General features: G+C 44.4%; 1 protein-coding gene and 1 non-coding gene across 4 annotated transcripts in view; one reads left to right on the top strand and one right to left on the bottom strand.

Moving 5' to 3' along the window:
* ADAMTS10 (ADAM metallopeptidase with thrombospondin type 1 motif 10) overlaps positions 1–27,034 on the top strand; it is a 256,117-nt gene that overhangs the window by 29,025 nt on the left and 200,058 nt on the right. For all 3 annotated transcript variants that reach the window (XM_029610937.1, XM_029610936.1, XM_029610935.1), the window contains exon 2: positions 11,303–11,631. In XM_029610937.1, coding sequence (XP_029466797.1) covers positions 11,541–11,631 — 91 coding nt within the window. In that variant the 5' untranslated portion in view covers positions 11,303–11,540. The remainder of the gene's footprint in view (positions 1–11,302; positions 11,632–27,034) is intronic.
* LOC115098391 lies at positions 19,981–20,105 on the bottom strand. Its single transcript, XR_003858489.1, has one exon. It is a non-coding gene; the product is annotated as a U6atac minor spliceosomal RNA (small nuclear RNA).

Below are 27,034 nucleotides of genomic sequence, written 5' to 3'. Positions count from 1 at the left end.
CCCCTTTTTTTCAATCCTTAAGCTATCTGCTTAGGGAAAAATCTGTAGGTTCCTTAATTATTGGGGGAGATTTTAATGTTACTTTAAACACAACATTAGATAATGCCTCAGGCCATTCTATTGATTCACAGGGTGTTTGGAGTAGTTTAAAACACCTATTATCTCAAGCTAATTTGGTTGTTGCCTGGCGTTCCCGTTTCCTGAAACCCAGAACTATACCTTTTATTCTTGTCCTCACAAATCCTACTCTAGGATAGACTTACTGCTAGTAGATAAAGGTTTAATTAATAGAGTCAATTTAACTGACATTGAACCAATGAAGTGGTCTGATCATGCTCCTATATTGCTCCTAATGCAACTTCATAACTATGATAAAGGACAATTATATTGGAAATTAAGTGACAGTCTGCTTGCAGATGGTTTTTTTTTAATCAAATCCGGGATACTATCAAGTCCTATCTTGCTACTAATGAATCCCCTGACGTGTCTCCGGTAATCATTTGGGATTATCTGAAGGTTGTTTTAAGAAGTCATTTTATAGCCAGAGCAATGTATAAGAAAAAGCAAAATGAGCAAGAGAGGCAAGAGTTGATTAAACGGATAGCATCACTTTAATATACTCATAAGGGATTGCTTTCCTCTCAAGATTACCAAGCATTACATAATTACAGAATGTGACTGGTTGAGATGGACGCGGCTTTGATTGCTCATAATTTGGAATTAGTTAAACAGAAATACTTTGAGGGCGATAATAAGGCAAGCAAATTATTGGCTAATAAATTGAGAGGGCGATGCTATCAAAAGAATATTGTGAAAATTAAAGACGAAAAGGGGAATATATTGACCACTAATCAGGCAATTAGACTGTTTTTTATGCTTTTACTCCAGGCTTTATAGCGCTAATTCTTCTATAACTCAGGAGGCCATCGATGCCTACCTATCTGAAGTCTCTTTACCCATTCTGTCTGAACTGCATTCTCGCCTGGATCAGGAGATAACTCAGATAGAAGTTCTGCATGCTATCAAGAAATGTAAGCCTGGTAAATCTCCTGGTCTTGATGGTTATACGGCTTGTTTTCATCATTCTTTTGACAACCAGATTGTACCCCCATTAACAAAGATGTTCAGTTCCCTTAGAGGAGATGGTACTCTTTCTCAGCATTCTAATATTACTGGCATTACGATATTAGCCAAGCCAGGCTGCGATCCTGCGCTATGTGGGTCATATCGTCCAATTTGGTTATTAAATTTGGACTTAAAATTACTTGCTAAGATTTTAGCAGACAGACTTAATATTATTATACCTACTCTTGTTTACTCTGCAGGCCGTATGGCCTCTGATAATGTCCGTAAGATTATGGATATCCTCTGGTGGGAGTGTAAGCAATAAGACCCTTTCCTGGTACTTGCTGTAGATGCCGAAAAGGTTTTCAATTTAGTTAATTGGGTTTTCATTTTTAAAACTTTAGAAAAAATGCAGTTTGGGTTTTTCTTTCTCCAATGGCTTCACAAGTTTTATGATAATCCCAAAGCTTTTATTAAGGTTAATGGGGGATACTCTGACCTGTTTGTGGTGGGCAGAGGTACGAGATATGGATGTCCTTTATCCCCATTGCTTTTTGCACTCTTTTTTTTGAGCCATTTACTGCAAGGATAAGAGCTAATCCCAGTTTCATGGAGTTACTGTGGGGGACTTTTCATCTACTATGTCAATATTTGCAGATGATGTTTTGTTTACTCTGTCTAACCCAGCAGAATCCAATACTGCTACTATGGAGGAGATGGCCAAATTTAGTGCAGTTTCAGGGAGAAGTCCAAAATTTTAAATTTTATGTTCCTGACCTCTCAGGTGCAACTATGACACTCAATTTTCCTTTAATTGGTCCACTAACCATATAAAATATTTGGAATATATATTGGGAATAGCCAGGATCTTTTCCAATTCTTCCCCCCCCACCCCCCCAATTGTTGGCCCAAATGTATAAAGATTTAGAAGAATGGGGCAGGTATCATATATCCTGGTTGGGTAGAATAACGATAATAAAGATGAATGTGTTACCTAGAATCAACTAATTATTTCAGACAATTCCCATAGTAGTTCCCATCTCCATGTTAAAACGATGGCAGAGGAGAATTCTTCAATTCATATGGAAGGGGAAACTACCTATGGTTGCTAAATGCTTTCTTTTTCAATCTAAGAATCAGGGGGGTCTGGGAGTCCCCAACCTAGTATAGTATCATGTGGCCTCTCATCTTAGGACGATCCTAGAATGGCATAAAATCCAGCCATCTCAGCCGTGGGTTTCTCTAGAACAGGCAGTCATAGGGAGGATGCCTCTGTGGAGACCTTTAAATCAGATTCCTTCCTCTGTGTCTCAGACACTTCAGGTTTGGCAAACTTGGAAAATTCCCTTGACTGGGCAAATGGATTATTATTTACGTACTTCTTTGTTTGATAATGTTGCTTTTGCCCCGGGCCTTGGGTCTTCTTTGTTTGATTTATGGAAACAGAAGGGAATCAGTTGCTTTAACATATATATGGGGGGTAAATGATCCTTTGAACTTCTCAGAACTTCTACGGATCTATGAACTTCCTGACTGTGAAGCTTTCGCATAATCTCCAAGTTTGGCATTACGTGTCTGGAATCTCAATTAAGCAAAGCATGATACAGGGAGTTTCTATGTTTGAATCATTGTGTAGAAATGCGGATAAAGTAGGGAAAATAATATCCAAATGTTATCTCCTTTTGAATAAAGATCTTCCTTCCAATCTGGGCCATATTAGGGCATGGAAACAGGATTTGGGGATTGTATTATCTGAGGAAGATTGGAGAACTATTTTTATAACTATTAGTAAGGGTCATATCACAGCCAGTCAAATAGAAAATGGATATAAGGTACTCTAACGTTGGTACTAAACTCCTGTTCAGCTACATCGTTTTTCTTTGCTTGATTCTGATAGGTGCTGGAAAGGGTGTGGGGGTCTGGTAACTTTCTTTCATTTATGGTGGGCTTGCCCTCATATTCAAGTATTTTAGCAGGAGGTTTCTCACTGGCTGCAAGAAATCACAAGTCTCACTTTTACATTGCTCCCCTTACATGCATTATTAAATGCTCCACTCAAAACTGGGGCTTTGTTTCAACAAAAATTGGTACACCAGGTAATAGTGGTGGCATGTTGCGATGCTGCTCGGTTTTGGCAATCTCCTTGCATTCCATTTCTTCAGGGTTTGTTCCCTTGTGTAAGCTTTTTATATCACATGAACAAGATTATAGCTTTCCAACGTCATATGTTATTTAAATTTAATAGAACTGGGCACCATATGTGCGATGGCTTGGATCTAAAACTTTAAAAGGGGATTCTGAGGACAAGTAAACACTTTCTGATTTTATGGTCTATGTGTCAATGGTTATTTAGTTATTGGTATCCCTTTTATTTATTTATTTTTTGAATATGATATTAGGTTAAGTCTTTGGTCTTTTTCCCAGGGTGATCTCCGGCTTAGTCTACTTGATGATTTGTTTGATATTTGAAGGGTAGGGGAGATGGATAGATATCATAATAATTGTACTGTATATTAAAGGCAACTTCTGGTTTAAGGTTATCACGATATTCTTTAGTTTCAACAATTTTTTTATTGTCAAAATAACAACTCACCCTGCGGGGCTTGAGCTCTGAGACCCTGCAGGTGTTGGCAGTAGAAAAAAGTAGTTTTACAATATAATGAAACATACAAATCTTGCCCTCCCCATAACTCACACACTTCCCTCCCCCCCTGCTCACCCAGTCCAAAAAACACCGTGTCAACCAGAAAGATCTGTATAGCGATGCGAAGAAAAGCCCTGGTAAGTCATTCAAAATCAGACTCCTGGAACGAATCAGCAGCGACTGAAGATAACAGTTCCACACCAACAAGAATTTCCGCCAATGTAGCAGGGAGGTCTTAGATGCCATATTGTCCATCTGCATCATACGATGTAGGTAATTCCTCTACATCCAGAAAGATGGTACATCCGATCCTTTCCAGAAAAGAAGAATAAGGTGTTTCCCTACCAGACTGGCCTTCCATACAAACATATGAGGACCCTGGCCTCTAACAAATAAAGGGGAGATGCAGTCAAATAAAAGTAAATCCAGAGAGATGGGGATTGACATATCCAGTAGGTCTGCAAGATAATGGGCTATACGACCCCAGAAGCATTTAATAGGGGGACACGTCCAAAAAAAAATGAGACAATAACCCAATAGCAGTATTGCATTTGACACATGTCACTGAAGTGGGCAATTTGGCAAGAAACATAGCTTGGGGGGAAATATATGCTCTACGGAGGAATTTAAACTACATTTCCCGATAATACATGTTTGTGGAAATAGTGGAAAAGTGCCGAAAACAAGCCTGGAAGGTAGATGGAGTAAGTGTAAACAGGCCATCCTTATTCCATCGCTTTGCCAGAATGGAACAGGTATCCATTCTTACCAAATTCCTAAGCCCTTTATGGTGGACAGAAAGAGATAGCGATTCTTGCTTGTCAAAAAGAAAAAGGTTATCCAAAACATGAAAAACCGTTGGTTGACGTGCCTCCAATGGTATGGATTTAATATAATGTTGTACCTGTAGATATGAAAACACATGAGAACTATGTATATCATACAACTCTCTCGGGCTCTGGAATGCGAGGGTCACTCCTTCCCCATCTAACGTGTCCCAATTGTGTAAGTCCCTTATTAGCCCAGAGTCCAAAGCAGATTGTGATAAATTGCAGGAAGACCTTGTGAGACTGGAAAATTGGGCATCCAAATGGCAGATTAAATTTAATGTGGATAAGTGCAAGGTGATGCATATAGGGAAAAATAACCCATGCTATAATTACACAATGTTGGGTTCCATATTAGGTGCTACAACCCAAGAAAGAGATCTAAGTGTCATAGTGGATAACACATTGAAATCGTCGGTACAGTGTGCTGCGGCAGTCAAAAAAGCAAACAGAATGTTGGGAATTATTAGAAAGGGAATGGTGAATAAAACGGAAAATGTCATAATGCCTCTGTATCGCTCCATGGTGAGACCGCACCTTGAATACTGTGTACAATTCTGGTCGCCGCATCTCAAAAAAGATATAGTTGCAATGGAGAAGGTACAGAGAAGGGCTACCAAAATAAGGGGAATGGAACAACTCCCCTATGAAGAAAGACTAAAGAGGTTAGGACTTTTCAGCTTGGAGAAGAGACGACTGAGGGGGGATATGATAGAGGTGTTTAAAATCATGAGAGGTCTAGAACGGGTAGATGTGAATCAGTTATTTACTCTTTCGGATAGTAGAAAGACTAGGGGGCACTCCATGAAGTTAGCATAGAGCACATTTAAAACTAATCAGAGAAAGTTCTTTTTTACTCAACGCACAATTAAACTCTGGAATTTGTTGCCAGAGGATGTGGTTAGTGCAGTTAATATAGCTGTGTTTAAAAAAGGATTGGATAAGTTCTTGGAGGAGAAGTCCATTACCTGCTATTAAGTTCACTTAGAGAATAGCCACTGCCATTAGCAATGGTTACATGGAATAGACTTAGTTTTTGGGTACTTGCCAGGTTCTTATGGCCTGGATTGGCCACTGTTGGAAACAGGATGCTGGGCTTGATGGACCCTTGGTCTGACCCAGTATGGCATTTTCTTATGTTTCTTATGAGAGTAAACCGGGTGTAAATGCATAGTTACCCCTAATAGGCAAGAGATAGGCACACAGACGGGGATTGCCCAATTTTTTAGTTAAGCGGGTTCATGTAAGTCGGAGTGGTTCTAGCAAAACATTATGTTGTAATGAAGCTGGAAGGCCATTAGTGGGCGCCTGTAGGACATAGCACAGGTCCAGGGATGCCACCAATGCCTGCTTAGCGGAAAGATTCACATATGAGGAGCGATCTACTATTAATTCCCTAATAATCTGCAAATTATCTGCTATGTTGTAGGTGGCTAAATCTGGAACCCCCAGGTCTCCCCACCCCCATCTCTCCTTCAACCATTTTGAAGGTATGCGGGCCTTTTTCCCCTGCCAAAGGAAGGAATATAAGGCTTTATCCAAAAGAGAGAAATCCCAATACTTAAGCTGCAATGGTAAATTCTGAATAACATAGAGCCATTTTGTGAGGAGGATCATTTAAAAATGTTAGTCATCATCCCACATTATAATCTGTTTATTGTTATCCAGAGGACAATCATGGACTTAGAGAGAGAACATTTGTTTCCTCCCTGACAGCATGAAGCAATAAGACACGCGCACAAACTGTCCCTCATATTGAGCTCCCGTTTCCCTAACGCATGTGTATGCAGCGTGTCCTCTGTGCGTACGATGCAATATTCTGATGAGAATGAAATTGAAGCAGAGAACAAAAAGGGTGCGCTTGTGAGAAATGTGTGTTTCTTGTGCTGAAAAGTATATTGCATCAGGCGCATGGACATCTAAATTGTTCATTCCTAGCAAAAGTGCATCACATACATGAAGATAGAGAAATCTGCAATTCCCATTTACCAAAAGTAAAGGAATCACCCATGGTATTTTTAAGGTGTCCTTTAGTTAATCATCATGCTCTGCTCCACAAATCCCTATGCACATTTTTTAAATTTTTTGTTCTAATCCCAAACAACTACATCTTATATTAATCGATCTCCAGAGCTGGAGTTAATTTTTTGGCATAAAAAAAACGTGCGTTGAAAGCCCAGCATTTGGGCATGCTTTCCTGCATAAGGCAATGTTAGTTAATATCTTCATTTGCATGCATTTTAAATGCGATGGGTGCTAACCGATACACTTTGGTTAGGATGCGCGTTATGTACGTGCTAATCTCCTTACTGCATTGGACACTATGATTGCACGCCCAAAACGTGTGTCCAACTAAAAGCAAACCTGTATGCTAGGCTGGGTGCACATTAATGCATAAGCCTGTGAGAGTGCTCCAAGATCTTGCAGAGTCTGTCCCTGGCCTGTGACATCTGCAAGTTCAAGGCTAAGTTTGAAATAAAAAAGCAGTTTTCTGTGGTAGAGCACATGAAATGCCTTTTATGCTTCGGGCCAAATATAAAAATTCACCATATATTAATGTGAGGCTTAACTTAGATGACCCTCATATAGACAGAGACACTGTTTACACTCATAGAGTGTTGACAGTCTACAGTTGGACAACGTCTATTTATTATAATCACTGGTCATCGCTACAATTTTTATTTTTATTTTTCTTATTTGCAGTTAAAATCAGATAAGTTGAATGAAATGTGTATCAGTCTCCACAATTACCGACTAAACACGGCAGTACAAGATTACTCTATTGTAGCTAGTAAAAAAAAAATAGCACAGCACGTTAATAGGATTTCCTAAATATAACAGAGTATCAACAAAAGCTGTGCATGTGTTAGGATTACAATGTTCATGCTTGTTAAAGGCTCCTGCTCAATCTGACAGTCTGTTTGCACAAAACAGATCACATACTGCTATGGCCATTTTTTAAAACAAAAGGGTGGGGAAACAAAGCAGTCCCAGGACGCAGGAGAACGTAATTGTGACAATATAATGTTCTAACATCCAATCTATTAAACAATAATATACCAATTAATTTCTTCATTGAGTCCATAGGAAGAATTAGTGTTGAGAGGAAAAAAAAAAAAAAGTTCCTGTTCTCGATAGTTTAAAATTGCCGCTATATCCCCACCTGTTTTCGGAATACGTATAACCTGTAATATGGTCCATTGGAGGTCCACAAATGTGTGTTGAGATTTTAAGCAATGCTTGACCAGTGGAGCATTCAGTGTCCTTGTATTAATACAGCTGTGATTGTACTCTTAGACAAACATAAATGCTGCGATTGGTCCGGCCAGTGTATATCAATGGACACGGACACTGTATCACGTAGATCACATTGTCAGTGGTGTAATCAGAGTATTCTTTACGACTGATCTTAACGTGGGTGATAGGATGAATCCAATATTGACCCATGACAGTGTTACCACACATGTCACATGAATGGCAATGATAATGACCTATCAGTTCACTGTCTAACACGACCACTGTTATTTCTGATTATGACATCATTGAAAGGAAAATCTCTGAGGTTTTTGTAGCACAATGTGATGGGCCACTACCTGCCAGTGGTGTCTAATGATGTCCATTACTTCATGTGCACAGATGATGTGCTTCAATGCAAGTCAGTGGATTAGATGGCAGCGTAACAGATTTATATTCAAGAATGATCTGCATATTTGGCCTGCAAATATGCTTGTCAGACTGCCTTCCTTGGAAATCCCCGCTCTAAGAAGCGCTGAGTTGAGTCTCTGGACTGCTGTTTGTATCGTGTCAAATCGGTGCATATCCTTCCTGCTTTTAAGAACTGACTGACAAGTCCTAGCTATTTTGAATAGTGAATTTAAGATTGACATCAAGATTGTTCAACTAGGAGTCCATATCATTTTTGGACATTATCATTTACAAATGTGGTAACAGACTTTCTACAGATCGATACTGGAAACCTTGTGAGAGAAATAACCTTCTTGCATTTCAAAGTCATCATCCTAGAGCATGGAATTTACCTGTCAAGTCAGCTCTTAAGAGCACAATGGATATGCACCGATTTGACACGATACAAACAGCAGTCTAGGGACTTAATTCAGCGCTTCTTAGAATGAGGATATCTAAGGAAGGCAGTCCGACAAATATATTTGCGGGCCAAATATGCAGATTTTTCGCAACTTCTTGAATATAAATCTGTTACGCTGCCATCTAATCCACTGACGAGTATTGAAGCACACCACCCGCGCACGTGAAGTAATGACCATCATTAGCTAACACTGGCAAGTAGTGGCCCTTCACATTCTGCTACAAAAACCTCCAAGATTTTCCTTTCAACAAGGTCATCATCTGAAAGAATTGTTAGAGCAACACTCTCGGAAATAACGGTGGTCGTCGTGTCAGATTGTAAACTTATAGGTCACATCATTGCCATTCATGTGACGTGATAATACTGTCATGGGTCGATACTGGATTCATCCTGTAACCCATGTTAAGATCACTCTTAGAGAGCATTGATTGAACCATTGCTAATGTGATCTACATGATACAGTGCCCATGTCCATTGATATACATTAGCTGGACCAGTCACAGCGTCTATGTTCGTCTAAGAGAACATTGCAGCCATATTAACACAAGGACACTGAATGCTCCAGTGGTCAAACATTGTTTGAAGTTTCAGCACACATTTGCAGACTTCCAATGGACTGCATTACAGGTCGTACGTATTCCGAAAAGAGGTGGGGATATAGCTGCGGTTTTAACTATCAAGAACAGAAATTCATATTTGATCTCAACACTATATGGACTCAATGAAGAAATTGATTGGTATACCATTGTTTAATAGATTATATTTTAGAACATTATGAAGTCACAGTTGCGTTCTCCTACATCCTGACTGCCTTACACTTTTTTGTATTTAAAAATGGCTACGGTATTGCGCAAAAAGAGACACTGTCAGATTGAGCGAGAGTCTTTAACAAGTAATTGTTGCGATCCTAAAAAAGACATATATAGAAGAACGCACGCACAGCTTTGTTGATACTCTTTGTTATATTTAGAGAAATCCTTATTTATTTGATTCTTTTCTATACCGACGTTCATGACACAAGTCATATCACATCGGTTTACATCGAACAAGGGTGGATTAACAATAGCTTAATCGTTTAAGAAAGGGAGGTAAGTTGCAGAAAAGAGGGTTACAAGAGTTTGGAAGATAGAGGAAAGTAGGGAGTGAAGGAAGGATCAAAAAGTGATAATGGTTACATCAATAATATACTTATTCGTTAACTACAATGAGACTTGCTGATGCTAACATAACATTTGTAAGGTTAAGGATAGGCTTGTTTGAACAGCCAGGTCTTAAGTTTTTTCTTAAAGGTCAGCGGGCAGTGTTCCTGGCGTAGGTCTGGAGGCATGACGTTCCACAGAGATGGTCCAGCTGTGGAGAAGGCCCGTTTCCTAGTGGAGGTGTGAATCGTGGATTTGGGGGGTGTGTGTGTGGAGGGTTTCTTTATAGGCTGCTCTAACCGGTCTATTTGAGGTATGGAGTTGAAGTGGGATATTTAGCTTGAGCTCGAGAGGTGGTGTGCTTTTTTGTTTTTATTTTTTTTTTATCAGCTATTGAGTAATCTTATGCTGCTGTTTTTAGTCAGTTATTGTAGAGACTGATACCAATTTCATCAATTTTCATGCCCCTGATGCAGATAGTCGAAACACTGGACCAGTGTCTGGCAACAAAAATTTGATTTGGAGGACAAGCAAGTCCAAGCAAGATACGTGATTTTAAGTGTAAATAAGAAAAATAACAAAAATAGAATTTGTAGTGATGACCTGTGATTATAATAAGTAGATGCATCCAGCTGTAGACAGTCAACACTCTTATCTATGGGTGTAAACAGCGTCTGTCTATATGAGGGTCATCTAAATTAAGTCTCACGTTAATATATGGTGAATTCATATATTTGGATTGAAATATTCACTTTCGTGGGTCCTTTTCTCAATTTTATGCTTCGGGAGCATTTCAGCCTTGCAGTTTGAAATTTCACTCTTTTTAGCAGAACTAATATAAGACATGAGGTTTCAAACTACTTGAGTAAAATGTCAGGTTTGTTTCTCTGGCTTTGGGGTGTGTTTTTAAATGTTTTCCCCTTATTTGAACCAGCTTTCTTAAACTAGCCTATGTATAACTAGAGTGGTTCACGTTCCTGGCTGAGAGAGAGACATCCTCAGACCCTCTCATTAGTGAGTCAGCAGGTTGGAAAGGCCAAGAGCCAAATTTCCTGGACATCTGCAGCATAGATGTGGGATGGCAGGACCAACGCTCTCCTAGTTTGAAACCTGACAAAGTCCATTTCATTTCAAGTGATCTGATTTTTGCTTGTTGGGAGTAAGGGATAATCTGGCCTCCGGTCCCTTTATTCAAAACACTGAATGGGAAGCTTAATGGAGGGTGAGGTGCAGTGAGTCAATACAATTATGGATAAGGAGCATCAATAAGTGGGGTAAGGGGGAGGTGCCAGTATCCAAAATCTCCAATGAGGAAAATCAGATTCTCCAATGGATGTCCATTGAACTAAGAAGAACTGATTTAAGGAACAGAGCTGTGAAAACGTGGCCCATTTTCATCCTTAATGCGGGGGACAGTTTGGTTCATACATATAGTCTGATGGAAGAAGAGAGAAACCTTTGAAGTGAATCCCTTGACTCAGCCATTCTGTTTCACTTTTTTTTTTTTTATTTCCTTTCTTAGCGGCCATCCCATAAAGTAATTATAGCACACGGTGAAACCATTACTTCAGCAGCGTTTAAATTACCACCAGGACGACTTACTTCCTGAAAGAGAGAGGGAGAAAAGACCGTCTGATGCCTGCCAGACACCCGAGGGAACTCCTCTCACTGTAAAGCCGTTGGCCTAAAGAGAGAAATGTGGGGGCAGAACCGGCTGGCCTGGTACAAGAGTCCGTGCACTGAGCCTGGCGTCGGTAGCCATGGAAACGGTCTGCGGCCTTCTGACCTGGGTGCTTGCCTTTACCACGGCCTCACCTCGTGGATCTGCCAGCTACGCGCCAAGGTCACAAGGTAGGGACGGATTTGCCTTCTATTTAAACAGGGCCTCTATTCTAAAAGGGGAGGGGGCTGGCTATTTGGGCTGCAGGCCCCTGCCGCTCCTCCCCTCCAACCCCGTGTGTTGTGAAAGTTAAATGGCCCTGCAGCAAAACGTTTTGGGGCTGGGGGTGAGGTTATGCAATTTTGAATAGCCTGAACTGTGTTGCAATGTGCATGGGCATTTTTACATTGCACACTTACATTGCAGTCGATTTTCAGAAGATAAACATTGCTTATCATTTCACTTTGAAATTTACCACAGGGCATCTCTTTTTATCCTCTTTAAAAGTGCATGCACCATGGCAGCCCATGAGTACTTTTAGCTAGGCAGAGGGAGGGAAAATTTATTTTCAGCTAAGTCATTTGCAGCAAATCATTATTTACCCAGGTAAATGACTTTGAATATTGTCCTCTTAAGAATCTTTTTGTGTAGTGATGTCTTCAAGGACATTGTGTCTCACTTCATTTCTGAGCCCCCCTGACATAGCAGGGGGATGGGGGGTTATCTCTGATTCTCGAGCAGCTTAGCTTCTTTGAGCTGTAAATACGCCATAGACAAGCACAAAAAGTAAACGGCTGGTGTTTTGAGGGACTTATGCTGAACTGAGACGTAATAACGTGTCATCAGTGACATCACTAATGAACAAAACGGACTCCTTCTTGCCAACTGGATTGTATATTAAAGCTTTATTTAAAATCTCAAGGCTAGAACATTTTTCCATTTGATTCAGGAACCTGCATGAGTGGGGGGTGGGATAGGGGGTATAACGTGCAGCCACATATGATGGCAAATCCCTTTTGGGGTTCTGGGCACATGTTTAAGCTTTAGAGTCTGGAGCAGAGATGCTGCTGGGGGAATGGTGAAAGAGGAGGAGCTGGGCTGGGTGATCGGGGCCCTGGATCTAGTAGTGTCATAGGAATGATGAGTAGTGGTAACCGTGGTTCTGGGACCTGAGGGCATTTCCTGTCCTTTTCTGCACCCCCGCTGATTTCCTTAGTAAAATGGGAACCAAAAATTTCTTCATGAAATGGGACAAAACTGGGACTGGATCAGCCCTTTCAGTTGACCTGGGGCTAGGTGACAATCTTACTCCCTGTAACAGTAATGGAGAAAATGGACCCTTGTTACTGTGATGTGGTTGGTGCAGCTTATTGGGTGAACCCACTAGGTCCACACCAGCAGTTGGCAGAGAAGCCCATAGGTGGGACCAACTGGAGTGCTGCCTACATCAATCGTCTACCCTTCAGGTTATGACGACCGGCTGGACAGGTGGGTCCCTGGGGCTGACCAGAGTGCGTGTCCAATCCAGGAAAGGGTCATGGCAGGCAGCAGTCAGCAGAACAGATACTAAAACCCAGAAGGGTTTTAGTATCTGTTCTGCAAACAGCAAGGTTAGGATCCAGGGAAGCAATCTGAGATGAACAGGACTAACTCGACAAGCAAGGCACGGACAGGGAGAGGGAATCCGGAAGGATGGACAGAGAACAAGACAGAGAGAAGGTAACCAAGGAGACAAGGAAACAAGACAGGAACAGGCAAGACACAAGAAAGGAACATGAGACAATCTGCAACATGCACTGGGACACAAGGTCGCCAGGGGACCTGTTGCTGACGCAAGGAACCAGTGCAGAGTCAGTGCTTAAGTAGCCCGCTGAGCGATGCCATCCAAGTGCTCCGATCCAAGGTTTCCCGACCCTGTGTCCATAGGTTATGTGCACATGCATGCACATGCATCTCAGCAGAGAGCTGAGCATGGTGGCATGGCGGTTGAGTCCAGTAGTGTCCTGCTGTGTGGGAGTCTTAACAGAATCCCCTTCCCGGTCTTTTAGGTCTGGGCATGCTGTGGAACTTCCTGTGAAATTCTTTCAGAAGTTGGGGGCTTGCAGATTAGAGGCAGCCTCCCATGTATTCTCCTCAGGCCTGTAGGTCTTCCAGGCAATGAAGCACTGTATTTTATTCCAGACCCTGTGGGAGTCTAGAATTTCTTCCACCTCAGACTAAGTGTCGTCTTCCATGGTCAGTTCAGGTTTTTGGGCATGTGGTCTGCCTGGCCAGGAAAGGTTTGCGGGCTTTAACAAGCAGACGTAAGAGACGTGTATCCGTAGAGATGCGAGAAGCTTGAATTTATAGGTGACTGGGCCTAGTTGCCGCTCGATTGGGAAAGGCACCATGAATTAGGGTGCAAATTTTGTGGATGACATCTTAAGCCTCAGATTCTTGGTACTAAGCCAGACCAAGGTAATAGGCTGGAAAACAGGTACAGGTGCTATTTCTTGTCAGCTTGGGCTTTAGCACATAGATGAAGCTGCTCAATCAGCTGGTGAGTCTTCATCCACAGATCCTGGAGCTCTTCCCTACCAGGCTGGAGGCCAGGCAAGTATCGGGTGTAGGAACAGGTCTTGGGGTATGCGAGTGATGTATGAGGACGATGAAGGCAAGGAACTGGTGGAGCAGTTGCCATGGTTATTGTAGGCAAATTCAACCCAAGGAAGCCCAGTTTACTTGTCTCTGGTTCACATAAGAGTGTAAAAAGCTCTGGTTGATTCGCTTGGTTTGGCCATTGCTTTGGGAATGGTAGGCAGAGGTAAAAATCTAAAACTATCTCGAACTTCTGCCACAGGCCTCTCCAGTACCTGGTGGTGAACTGGACTCCCTGGTCCGAGAGAATGTGGCGAGGAAGTCCGTGAGGTCAGAAAATGTGCTGAGAAAAGAGTTTGACTAGCTCGGGCGTAGTTGGGAGTCCTGTGAGAGGAACATCACGTGCCATTTTAGAAAATATGTCCACAATCGCCCACATGGTGGCGTGGCCACTCGAGGGAGGGAGGGAGGGAGGGAGGTTGCAGGTAAAATCTGTAGCCACATGGCTCCAAGGTTCTGTGGGGGCCGGCACCGGCTGTAATAACCCCCCCCCACGGCCCTGCTCGGTCACTCTTCTGCACAGCACACACACAGGGCAGAGCGTCATTCTTCCTACGAGGCCACTGGCAGTGATGCACGATTAATTTCAGTGTGCAAGTGACCCCAGGATGCCCCCAGCAGGTAAGAGTCGTGTGCCCGTTCTGGAACCCCTTTTGGCGCAGGCGTCGAGGAGCCTAGGTCCTTGCCAGGAGGGAGAGCAGATGCGGCTGCTGGCTCAGTGGGTCCGGCGGTGTCCTGCCACGTGCGAGTGGGTCAGTGCTAGACTCTTAATGCGCCTCTTACAGGAAAAACTGTCAGCGTGGCGCCTTTCCTTTCTGAATTGTATGTCCTCGTTGTGGAGAAGTGGGCTTTATGTGTATTAAAGAAGCTTTTACTAGCCCTGACTATGGCAGGAAACAGATGAGTTGCTATTTTGAAGAAACAAAAATGTAGACTCTTTGTAATTTCTTTTCTGCCTGCTTTTCCAACTAATGCAAAAGACAGCTTGCAACAGGGACTTCTCAACCCCCTGTCCCCTGGCGACTACAGCCAGTCATCGTTTAAGGCATAGGCAATAAATATGCTTGAAATGAACGTGCATACATCGGGAGGCCCATTATATGCAAATTTATCTCATGCATGTTCCTTGCGGATATATCCTGAGAACCCAACTGACCGTGGGAGTCACCGGGACGTATTTGGCAAGCTCTGTTTTTCACCACAATCAGTATTAGTATTGCAATAATTCCCTACCCCAAGGAGCTTGCAGTGTGAATGAGAGGGATAAAGCGACTTGTCCAAGGTCTCCCAGAGCGTCGGTTGGGAGGGGCTGGGGTAGGGAAGGGTTATTTGAAACCCGATTTTTTTTTCCCCGGTTTATCACTCCCTTGCTCTATCTGCGAGGCCGCTCCTTGGCAGCAGGCCGGATGTAAGAGTTGGTACCCATAGGCAGAGGGCGACGGCAGTGCCCCCTTTGAAGCTGCACTGGCTCATGGGCCCTAAAGCAAACACATTGGCCTGGATATTTGGCGCCTTCATAATTTGGGGTGCTAGGCAGTTCCCTATGTGGCCTTTGCCCTATTGCTAAATCTCAGCCTGCTTGGCAGATGCAAGGCTGCAAGGCCCCTTCTCTTCTTCCTCCTTTTATCTGCTGCCCTGCCACAGATCCTGCCGGAGCGGAGTGAGTAATATTTTCAGGAGCCACTCTCCACCCATCTCGATCCGAAGGGCGCTTAGAAACTTTTTGTTTTTCCTTTGGCTAAAAATACGTTTTGAGCACGGAACTCTAAAGGGTGAGAGCATTAACCGCCAGAAACCTACTGGGGTGTGCAGCCTGACGTTCCTCGTGCGTAAAAAGAGCGCCAAGACAGGGACGGCTTTTCACTTTATTTTTAAACAAAAACTAAAAGCTCTGAAGCCCTAAAAAAGAAAACGTAAAAAAAAAAAAAAAAAAGCTCTCTCTTTCGTTGTGAGTGCACCGCTCTGTGGGTTGATGCTGGGGGTGGCCCGTGATGTAAGTTTGTTCAGCGATTCAGACGCCTCTGATAGGGTTACGAGATGGCCAGCGCTAGTTTTACAGGCTCCCCACCCAATTGTATACACAGCAAGGCTAAAACTGAGACTGGCTCATCTTGATCTAATGACCTGGGGCCAAATTCTCTGCTGCCAGAGATGCCGGAGACCTCGGAAGTACTGCAGAACACATGAGGCAACAGGAAAGGGCATTTACAGGGCAAACGAGGAGCCGAGCAGATCAAAGGAGAGGAGCAAGAGTCATCAGAAGCCTCCGGGTCACGTAGGTTGATGGAATCCTGTTTTTAGTGGTAAAAATCAGAATTATATCTGCATGTGTGTGAGGGGGGAGAGAGCTAAAAGCAGGATTTGGATGCCCTCAGTGACACAGGGTCTGCCACTAGCCCAGTGAAAAAGGGAGCTGACCTCACAATAGCCCCCAAGTTAAGTGCTGGGGACCGAGTGTATATTCCCTCTGCCTCAGTCTCTCTTGAGCTGGGTGACACTGGTCCAGCACCAGCAGAGCTGCACTCGCGGTTACTCTGTCAAGCAGTAACAAACTGCCCTTGCAGCACTGAAAAAGATTGTAAGGGTTTGTTGTCTGAAGCACAACTGGCACAGAGAAGGTTTGTATTCATGACAGACATGCAGTCAGCAGCGGGAGTGTAATGGAACTATTTTTACACTGTGCGTGCGTGTGTGTGTGTGTGTATATAAACGATATATCACCACGCCGGTTTCATGCTGTCTGCGGAGGTGGTACTAAAGGCCGCAGCTACTTGCTCCTCCTGCAAAGGACTTTCCTTGGATCTCTCTCTCGCCTTGGCAGTGACAAAGCAAGATGTAGGAATCTTGGCAGCTCATACTTTGAGCTCACAGCAAGTCTCTGGACTTGAGCTATCAGATGCTCAGGGACTGCCAAGGAATGCAGAGCCCAGGGCTGGGAGGGAAGGAGGCCGAGTCGTGCAAGTGAACCACGCATCTCGCACACACACACACACACGCACTGGGGGGAAAATATTCCTAGATATTCAGCCGTCAGTCTCTGTCTATCGGGATCTCCCTGAGCTTGCTGTGATGCAAAGCTGTTCCAGGTGGGTCCATCATCCGCTTGTGCAGCAGAATAGCTGTCCAAATATTATTTGGAAGGACTTTTGTTCTGCTCCAGAATGAAGGTCTTACTGCTCTGCCCGTGCATCTCACTCCTGCTTTGCAGTACCCTCTCTGCTTATCCCAGTCCTGAGACCCTCGCACAGGGCTCTGCCAATGCAGCCCAGTCCTGGCCAACAGCACCCCCTGCTATTCAAGCACTGAGCCCTCAGCCCCCAAACACACACACACAGGGAAATATGAGACAGATTTTTAAATACCTGAACGGTATTAATAATGCACAAGAATCAGTTTCCAAAGGAAAGGAAGCTGTAGAGCTAGGAGTGGAGATACGCAGCTCCACGGGAGGGTGGGCAGTAGACTCAGGAACAATGTCAGGAAATATTTTTTCACTGAAAGGGTGGTGGACGCCTGGCATGGTGTGAACACAAAGGATCCCTAGTGGGAAGAGGTTAGAAATAAAGCAATGGGAGAACCTGTGGTAACATTTCTGCAAGGAGCAGCAGTTACAACCCTGAGCAAGAAGACGAGAGGGTAACCTGCACAGAGTGACCGTTACAATCCTAAACACCTTGCTGGGCAGACTGCATGGACCATTTCTGTCTTTATCTGCTGTCATTTACTATGTTGTTCAATACAGCAAAAAGAGAGGAAAAAGGATACAAATCCCATATACTGAAAATTCTATATAATAAACAACTTATATGCTAGCAGATGACAATATCATCAATGATTGCCTCAAAGTTTCACTCTGCAGCCTCTCGCCACTCAATGGGCCGCAAGCCGTAATCGGTCACTGAAGCATTTTGTTATTTGTAATCATTTATTGTCATCATGCTGCAAAGTTGCATTACACAGAGCTCTGCCAGTGTAACTTAATCCTGACCTTCAATATCCACTGCTAGTCCAGAACCAGCCTCTCCCACATACAGAGCTCTGCTGGTGCACCTCGCTCCCGACCTGCAGCTCCACCGCTGAGAATCCCACACACAGCCCTGCCAATGCATCTCACTCCAAACTTGTAGCAGCGCCCCATGAATCCCAGTGCTGAGACCCACACGCAGCTCAGGCGACGTTCCCGAGCCCTAACCTGCAGCGCACTGCCCCTACAGCACTGCAATTCCACCTCTGAGACTCCCACACACAGCCCTGCCAATGCATCTCACTCCAAACCTGTAGCAGCGCCCCATGAATCCCAGTGCTGAGACCCACACGCAGCTCAAGCAACATGCCCGAGCCCTGCCCCTGCAGCTCCCACTGCAATTCCACCTCTGAGACTCCCACACACAGCCCTGCCAATGCATCTCACTCCAAACTCGTAGCAGCGCCCCATGAATCCCAGTGCTGAGACCCACACGCAGCTCAGGCGACGCGCCCGAGCCCTGCCCCTGCTGATCCACTGCAATTCCACCCCTGAGACTCCCACACACGGCCCTGCCAATGCATCTCACTCCAAACTCGTAGCAGCGCCCCATGAATCCCAGTGCTGAGACCCACACGCAGCTCAGGCGACGCGCCCGAGCCCTAACCTGCTGCGCACTGCCCCTGCTGCTCCCACTGCAGTTCCACCTCTGAGACTCCCACACACAGCCCTGCCAATGCATCTCACTCCAAACTCGTAGCAGCGCCCCATGAATCCCAGTGCTGAGACCCACACGCAGCTCAGGCGACGCGCCCGAGCCCTAACCTGCTGCGCACTGCTCCTGCTGCTCCCACTGCAATTCCACCTCTGAGACTCCCACACACAGCCCTGCCAATGCGTCTCACTCCAAACTTGTAGCAGCGCCCCATGAATCCCAGTGCTGAGACCCACACGCAGCTCAGGCGACATTCCCCAGCCCTAACCTGCAGCGCACTGCCCCTGCAGCTCCCACTGCAATTCCACCTCCGAGACTCCCACACACAGCCCTGCCAATGCATCTCACTACAAACTTGTAGCAGCGCCCCATGAATCCCAGTGCTGAGACCCACATGCAGCTCATTCGACGTGCCCGAGCCCTAACCTGCAGCGCACTGCCCCTGCAGCTCGCACTGCAATTCCACCTCTGAGACTCCCACACACAGCCCTGCCAGTGCATCTCACTCCAGACCTGTAGCAGCGCCCCATGAATCCCAGTGCTGAGACCCACACGCAGCTCAGGTGACGTGCCCGAGCCCTAACCTGCAGCGCACTGCCCCTGCTGCTCCACTGCAATTCCACCTCTGAGACTCCCACACACAGCCCTGCCAATGCATCTCACTCCAAACTTGTAGCAGCGCCCCATGAATCCCAGTGCTGAGACCCACATGCAGCTCAGGCGACGTTCCCGAGCCCTAACCTGCACCGCACTGCCCCTGCTGCTCCGCTGCCGAGACACACACACAAAAGTTAGGGAGCAGACAGCCCAGTCGCTGTAGACCAGGGATATTGAACGCCAGTCTTTGAGGGCTGAAAATAGATCTGATTTTCAGGAGCTCTAAATACATAACCATGTAATACCCCCCCCCCCCCCCGCCCCCCCCCCAGCAATAAAATGAACTCATTTCATAGCAGCAGTATCAGTAATGGTGTAAAACAGGTGCACAAAGAGAGCAGATTTCCCTGACTGCACAGCAGAAAATAAAAATGTTGTCAGAGCCCGTCTAAATGGCGGCACATTATTTAAAAGGTGCAGTGCTTGCAGTAATTTATCCCACCACAAGTTGGAAAAGCAAAAGAGAGTGTCCGGATTTGGACCATCCCTGACGTTGCATATTCTTAGTGTCTCCACCTTACCCAGGTCAGCTGGAAGAGGCTGATTCGGTCCTGGTTTTGTCCTCTTGGACGTGTGGAGATGCGCTTCCTGCATGTTTAGATGCCTTAACCGTATGCGTGTTGCGAAGGCCTCGGGGACCTCTTCCATGTTTATCAAGGGGAGCGCTAACCACCTCTCCTTTCCTACAACACATTTTGCAGGCAAATCGGAACTACGATTCCCTACAAGCAATGGGGCAAAGCAGGACTGGATTAGTATCTCCGGGTTGACCTGGGGGGAGGTGGCAACCTTACAAAACCATACAAACAGCCTCAGCAGAAAAGCAGCCAAAGCTTTTAAGCAATTAAGAGCAAATGTTCAGATATTTTCAAGCAGGTGTGGTGTGTGTGTGTGTGTGTGTGTGTGTGTGTGTGCGCAATGAGGAGGCATGGAAGAGTTGAGTGTGTAACTATTTCAGCTCTTGAGGTACTTTCTTCAGCCCACTCTGCCACCCTCCCTCCCTCCCCCAGGCTCCAGGGAGGAAATGCAGGCAAGACGTGTCCTCTTTCCCTGGAACATGCCCGGGTTTGTGGTCACTTGCTAGAAACCAGTCCATATTTATAAATGAATGCATTTTCTATCCTCTGCTTGAACTAGCAGTGGATCTGAGCTCTGCAGTGCTCTGTGTGTCTTGAAAACTGATTAGCTGTGTCCCGGCTTTGTTGTACTGATACAGGAGCTGCCCTAAAAGAAAACCACGCCTGCCGGCGTCTTGAATGGAATTTTAGAAGGGGGTAGGGCACCCTGTGTCCATGCAAAACCTTATGTTCCAGTGCATTTTAAAATGTATTGTGGCTCTTCTGGAATTTCCCATCACCCACCCAAATTCCTGTCTGCAGTTCTGTGCAGAAGTTTCTCCGCTCCTACTCCCACTCCTGCAGAGGTCGTGTGAGAAATGTTTCCCATGGACCAGTGCCCTGGTGGGAATCCAAGTAGGGTGGGGGGGGGGTCAAATGAAACTTCAAAAAGGGACTAGTAAAACCATGCCGAGGACATCGGATGGCTGAAGGGCTTAGAACAGGGGCGCACAGTCACCTCTAGGTCATCGCATCAGATCCACATCAGGAGCGTGGAACTCAATGTCGTGGCCATCCGAACCCACGTGGTGGCTTTCATGAAATGAGCGTGTAGTTTTCTATTTTGTTTTTTTTTTTAATAATTTTCTCTTTATTGATTATAATAATAATTTGACCAAAAACAAACATCAATAGATCAGGACAACTAATCTATATGTTAGAAAAGTAAAGAAAAGCAAGAGAAAAATGAAACCTATCTGGTTCTCAAAGGAGGTGGCTGATAAAAGCTAAAAGAACAGCGTTTAAGAAGTATAAAGGATCCCAAAGGGAGGATCACAAGGAAGAATATCTGGTGGAACTGAGGGAGATGAAGAAAGTGATCAAGAAAGAAGAAAGGATTGCCAAAGAGGTAAAGCGAGGTGACAAAACATTTTTCAGATACATCAGAGAAAGGAGAAAAGTCCAAAGTGGTATAGTGAAATTGAAAGGTGAAAAGGATCAATGTGTAGAGAGAGACGAAGAAATGGCAAAAATATTAAACAAATACGTCAGTTCGGTGGTCACTAAAGAGGACCCTGGAGAAGGACCGTTGCTAGTTATCAAGAAACTGGAGGGGAGGGGAGTAGACGAAACTTCATATACAGTAGAAAATGTATGGGAAGAGCTGGAGAAACTGAAAGTGGACGAAGCCATGGGGCCTGATGAGGTTCATCCCAGGATACTGAGGGAGCTCAGAGATGTGCTGGCAGGTCCGCTGTGTGACCTATTCAATAGATCCCTAGAAACGGGAGTGGTGCCGAGTGATTGGAGAAGAGCAGTGGAGGTCCCGCTTCACAAGAGTGGGAGCAGAGAAGAGGCTGGTAACTACAGACCGGTTAGCCTCACCTCAGTGGTGGGAAAAGTAATGGAGTCGCTGCTGAAAGAAAGAATAGTTAACTATCTACAGTCTGGAGAATTGCTGGACCAGAGGCAGCATGGATTCACCAGGGGAAGATCCTGTCAGACAAATCTGATTGACTTTTTTGATTGGGTGACTAGTGAATTGGATCGAGGAAGAGAGCTCAATGTCATCTACTTGGATTTCAGCAAGGCTTTTGATACGGTCCTACACAGGAGGCTTGTGAATAAAATGAGAAGCTTAGGAGTGAGTGCTAAGGTAGTGGCCTGGATTGCAAACTGGTTGACGGACAGAAGTCAATGTGTGATGATAAATTAACCTACTCTGAAGAGAGAGTGGTGTTAAGCGGAGTGCCGCAAGGATCAATGTTGGGACCGATCCTGTTCAATATCTTTGTGAGCGACATTGCGGACGGGATAGAAGGTAAGGTTTGTCTTTTTGCGGATGATACTAAGATCTGCAACAGAGTGGACACGCTGGAAGGAGTGGAGAGAATGAGACAGGATTTAAGGAAGCTGGAAGAGTGGTCAAAGATATGGCAGCTGAGATTCAGTGCCAGGAAGTGCAGAGTCATGCATATGGGGTGTGGAAATCCGAAAAAACTGTATTTGATGGGGGGTGAAGGGCTGATGTGCATGGAGCAGGAGAGAGACCTTGGGGTGATAGTGTCTAATGATCTGAAGTCTGCGAAACAATGTGACAAGGTGATGGCCAAAGCCAGAAGAATGCTGGGCTGCATAGAGAGAGGAAAATCGAGTAAGAAAAGGGAAGTGATGATACCCTTGTACAGGGCCTTGGTGAGGCCTCACCCGGAGTATTGTGTTCAGTTCTGGAGACCATATCTCCAAAGGGACAGAGACAGGATGGAGGCGGTCCAGAGAAGGGTGAACAAAAAGGTAGATGGTGTTCATAAAATGACTTATGAGGAGAGATTGAAGAACCTAAATATGTATACCCTGGAGGAAAGGAGGAGCAGAGGTGATATGATACAGACCTTCAGATACTTGAAAGGTTTTAATGATCCAAAGACAACAACAAACCTTTTCCATTGGAAACAAATCTGTAGAACTAGGGGTCACGATTTGAAACTCCAGGGAGGAAGACTCAGAACCAATGTCAGGAAGTATTTCTTCACAGAGAGGGTGGTGGATGCCTGGAATGCCCTTCCAGAGGAAGTGGTGAAGACTAAAACTGTGAAGGATTTCAAAGGGGGCATGGGATAAACACTGTGGATCCATAAAGGCTAGAGGATGGGAATGAAGAGAAGAGCCATGGGGGTGACATGCTGGCATGGAGGCTACTACCTGGTGATTAGTACCCTTACTCAGTAAGCCTTCACACGGTTAATGCAACTCCAACATTTCTCTCTGCTTCAAAGGCAAGGAAAAATGTGGAAAAGAGGATTTGCATTTAGACAACAACCAACAAGGACTGAACTGCACAGTCTGGGTAAACAAATAAGCATAGGGGTAGCTTGCTTATTGCGGCGGTTACTACCCTAAACCAATTAAGCCTGATACTTCACTTTGAATGCATATACAGTATTGCTCTCTGCTTCAATGGCAGGGGAACATGTGGAAAAGAGGATTTACATTCAGATAACATCCGACAAGGCATTGATCTGTGTAGTCTGGGTAAACAAGCCTCGGGTGCTTGATGCGGCGGTTACTACCCTTAACCATTAAGCCTTATGCTTCATCTTTGATGCAACTCCAACATTACTCTCTGCATCAATGGCAGGGGGTGGCAGGAAACGAATCAGTTACCAAAAAGGGCCCTGAACTTGGTGGTCGGTGTGAAACAGATAAGTATGGGAAAATAAGTGTGGGAGCTTGCTGGGCCATTTGGTCTTTTTCTGCCATCATTTCTATGTGTCTTTTTTTTTTTTTAATGCAATTTCACAAATTTACAAGAAGCATCTTGCATCAAAAATTGAGGCTATACAGATTAACAAAGGAAAAAGAAAAACAAGATGAGGATCTAACTGATCATTGTAGAAACAAATATACAAACCCATATTTAATTCAGGAAAAATAGGGGGAGCAAAAGAAAATCGAGCGGACACTAGCAATATAATAGGAAAACACTGAAAATCCCCAGTTACATTATCTATATGCTGGGTTTTAAGGTGGAGCATCCAATAGTGGCCTAAGTTGGTCAGGTTCAAAAAATATATAATTGGCATTATTATACCTTACTAAACATTTGCAAGGATACCATAACATGAAATGACCCCGCTTGGATTGTACTTCTTGACTCAATGAAAGAAATTTTTTCGGACAAATCTGAGTAAGCCTAGTAAGATCTGGGTAAACCTATATCTTTTGCCCATAGAATAATAGGGAACGTGATCGGAAGAAGAATCTTTAAACATAATCTCTATCCGATGAAAAAGCAAATGTTACTAGCAACGTCCCTCTTTGTGTAATTTTCATCTCTTGAGAATTTTGAAGAAAATCAGTCAAGTTCACTATTAATACAGGAGAAAATGTTCAGGTTGAGCTTGAGGCTGGACTTGAGGCAAAAAATACGCCTTGGTAATTACTGGCATGCAAGTATCCGGAATCTTCAAAATTTGTGAGATGTAGTTCTTAAAAAGTTCAACTGGAGCCATCCTTTTAACTATGGGGAAATTAAGTACCCTCAAGTTTAAAGAACGTAAAACATTCTCAATATTCTCAAACATTTTGGAATGCACCACTTCAGACTGAGATAAATGCTGCTGTATTTTTTCCACCATATTAAGTCGAGAATCTATACCTGATATTTTCTCCTCTTGATTTATCAAAGCACTAGAATTCAATTTGAGAGAGTTGTTAGTCTCCACCACTACTCCAGTCAGTGTGGAGATTGAAGTTTCCAGACTGACTAATGCATTCCACAACACTTCTAAGGTAATAGTGGCAGGTTTAGTAATTTTAATTTTACCAACCTGGGCCCTTAGGTCATCTCCACCACCCCGAGAGCAAGCCTCGCTGAGTCCAAGTGAAAGCGGAAAGTTTGAGTCTACAGGCATAGAAGAGAATGTTCCAAACTCCCTATTCACAGGGGTCTTCACTGCTGCCTATAATCCAAGTGCTGTTACCGGCGGGGACACAAATCCTCCCTCTGCGCCTCGCTGCATTCCTTGCTCTAGCGGGCTCTCTGGGGGCTCTTCAGGGTTAACGATTGGCTCTAAGAGGCCAGACTTCGGAGGAGAAGGTATCACTGGCGCTCCCGGGCTTAAGGAGATCTCTTCAACCTGTAAAGGGAGGCCCCGCTCAAGGTCCCTCTCCACAGCAGCCATTACATCGGGAGCAATAATTGGGGATGCTCCAAAGCACTCCTTGATACTCCGTTGTGACGGTAAAGGTAATGGAATATTAGAAACGGTTCCTCTAAGTCTTGCCTTTCGTTTAGTGTGAGGCATTATTACAACCGGCACAGCAATAGGCTCTGAAGGAAGAACAAAATCTTAGGAAACCGACGAGAAAGGCTTTGGCGTGTTTCTCGGTGAGCGGCCATCTTGCTGGGAAAAATAGTGGAAACTATTCTAAATATCAAAATCACAGAACATATAGAAAGACATGGTTTAATGGAACAAAGTCAGCATGGCTTTACCCAAGGCAAGTCTTGCCTCGCAAATCTGCTTCACTTTTTTGAAGGGGTTAATAAACATGTGGATAAAGGTGAACCGGTAGATGTAATATATTTGGATTTTCAGAAAGCATTTGACAAAGTTCCTCATGAGAGGCTTCCAAGAAAACTAAAAAGTCATGGGATAGGAGGCGATGTCCTTTCGTGGATTACAAACTGGCTAAAAGACAGGAAACAGAGAGTAGGATTAAATGGACAATTTTCTCAGTGGAAGGGAGTGGGCAGTGGAGTGCCTCAGGGATTTGCTGGGACCCTTACTTTTCAATATATTTATAAATGATTTGTGGGCCGATACAGAAAAACCCGCGGGGAGCCGGCGAGCGCCCGCTCTCCCGTGCACGCCCAGGCCACTCCCCTGGGTGCACGATTCAGAAACAAAAAATATAAAAATGAGGGCCCGCTGTAAAAGGAGGTGCTAGGGACACTAGCGCGTCCCTAGCACCTCCTTTTTGACAGAAGCGGCGGCTGTCAGCGGGTTTGACAGCCGACGCTCAATTTTACCGGCATCGGTTCTCAAACCCGCTGTCAGCCACAGGTTCAGAAAACGGACGCCGTCAAAATTGAGCCTCCGTCTTCCAACCTGCGGGCCGCGGGCAGATTTTTTATTTATTTAATTTTTTTTAATTTTAACTTTTTTTTTAATTTTTGGGGCCTCCAACTTAATAACGCTATGATATTAAGTCGGAGGGTGTACAGAAAAGCTGTTTTTTTTCTTCTTTTCTGTACACTTTGCCGGTGCTGGCCGAAATTAACTCCTGCCTTTGGCACCTAATATGTGCCACAATGTTGGGTTCCATATGTTATCCATATGGGTTATCCATATGTTATCCATATGTTATCCATATGGGTTCCATATTAGGTGCTACAACCCAAGAAAGAGATCTAGGTGTCATAGTGGATAACACATTGAAATCATCGGCTCAGTGTGCTGCAGCAGTCAAGCAAACAGAATGTTGGGAATTATTAGAAAGGGAATGGTGAATAAAACGGAAAATGTCATAATGCCTCTGTATCGCTCCATGGTGAGACCGCACCTTGAATACTGTGTACAATTCTGGTCGCCTCATCTCAAAAAAGATATAGTTGCGATGCAGAAGGTACAGAGAAGGGCGACCAAAATGATAAGGGGAATGGAACAGCTCCCCTATGAGGAAAGACTAAAGAGGTTAGGACTTTTCAGCTTGGAGAAGAGACAGCTGAGGGGGGATATGATAGAGGTGTTTAAAATCATGAGAGGTCTAGAACGGGTAGATGTGAATCGGTTATTTACTCTTTCGGATAATAGAAGGACTAGGGGGCATTCAATGAAGTTAGCATGTGGCACATTTAAAACTAATCGAGAAATTTCTTTTTCACTCAACGCACAATTAAACTCTGGAATTTGTTGCCAGAGGATGTGGTTAGTGCAGTTAGTATAGCTGTGTTTAAAAAAGGATTGGATAAGTTCTTGGAGGAGAAGTCCATTACTTGCTACTAATTAAGTTGACTTAGAAAATAGCCACTGCTATTACTAGCAACGGTAACATGGAAT

This window comes from Rhinatrema bivittatum, chromosome 8 (genome assembly GCF_901001135.1).
Source record: "Rhinatrema bivittatum chromosome 8, aRhiBiv1.1, whole genome shotgun sequence".
Classification (NCBI taxonomy): Eukaryota; Metazoa; Chordata; class Amphibia; order Gymnophiona; family Rhinatrematidae; genus Rhinatrema; species Rhinatrema bivittatum.
The sequence above is the reverse complement of the archived record's forward strand: the minus strand, read 5'-3'. Positions and strand labels throughout refer to the sequence as shown.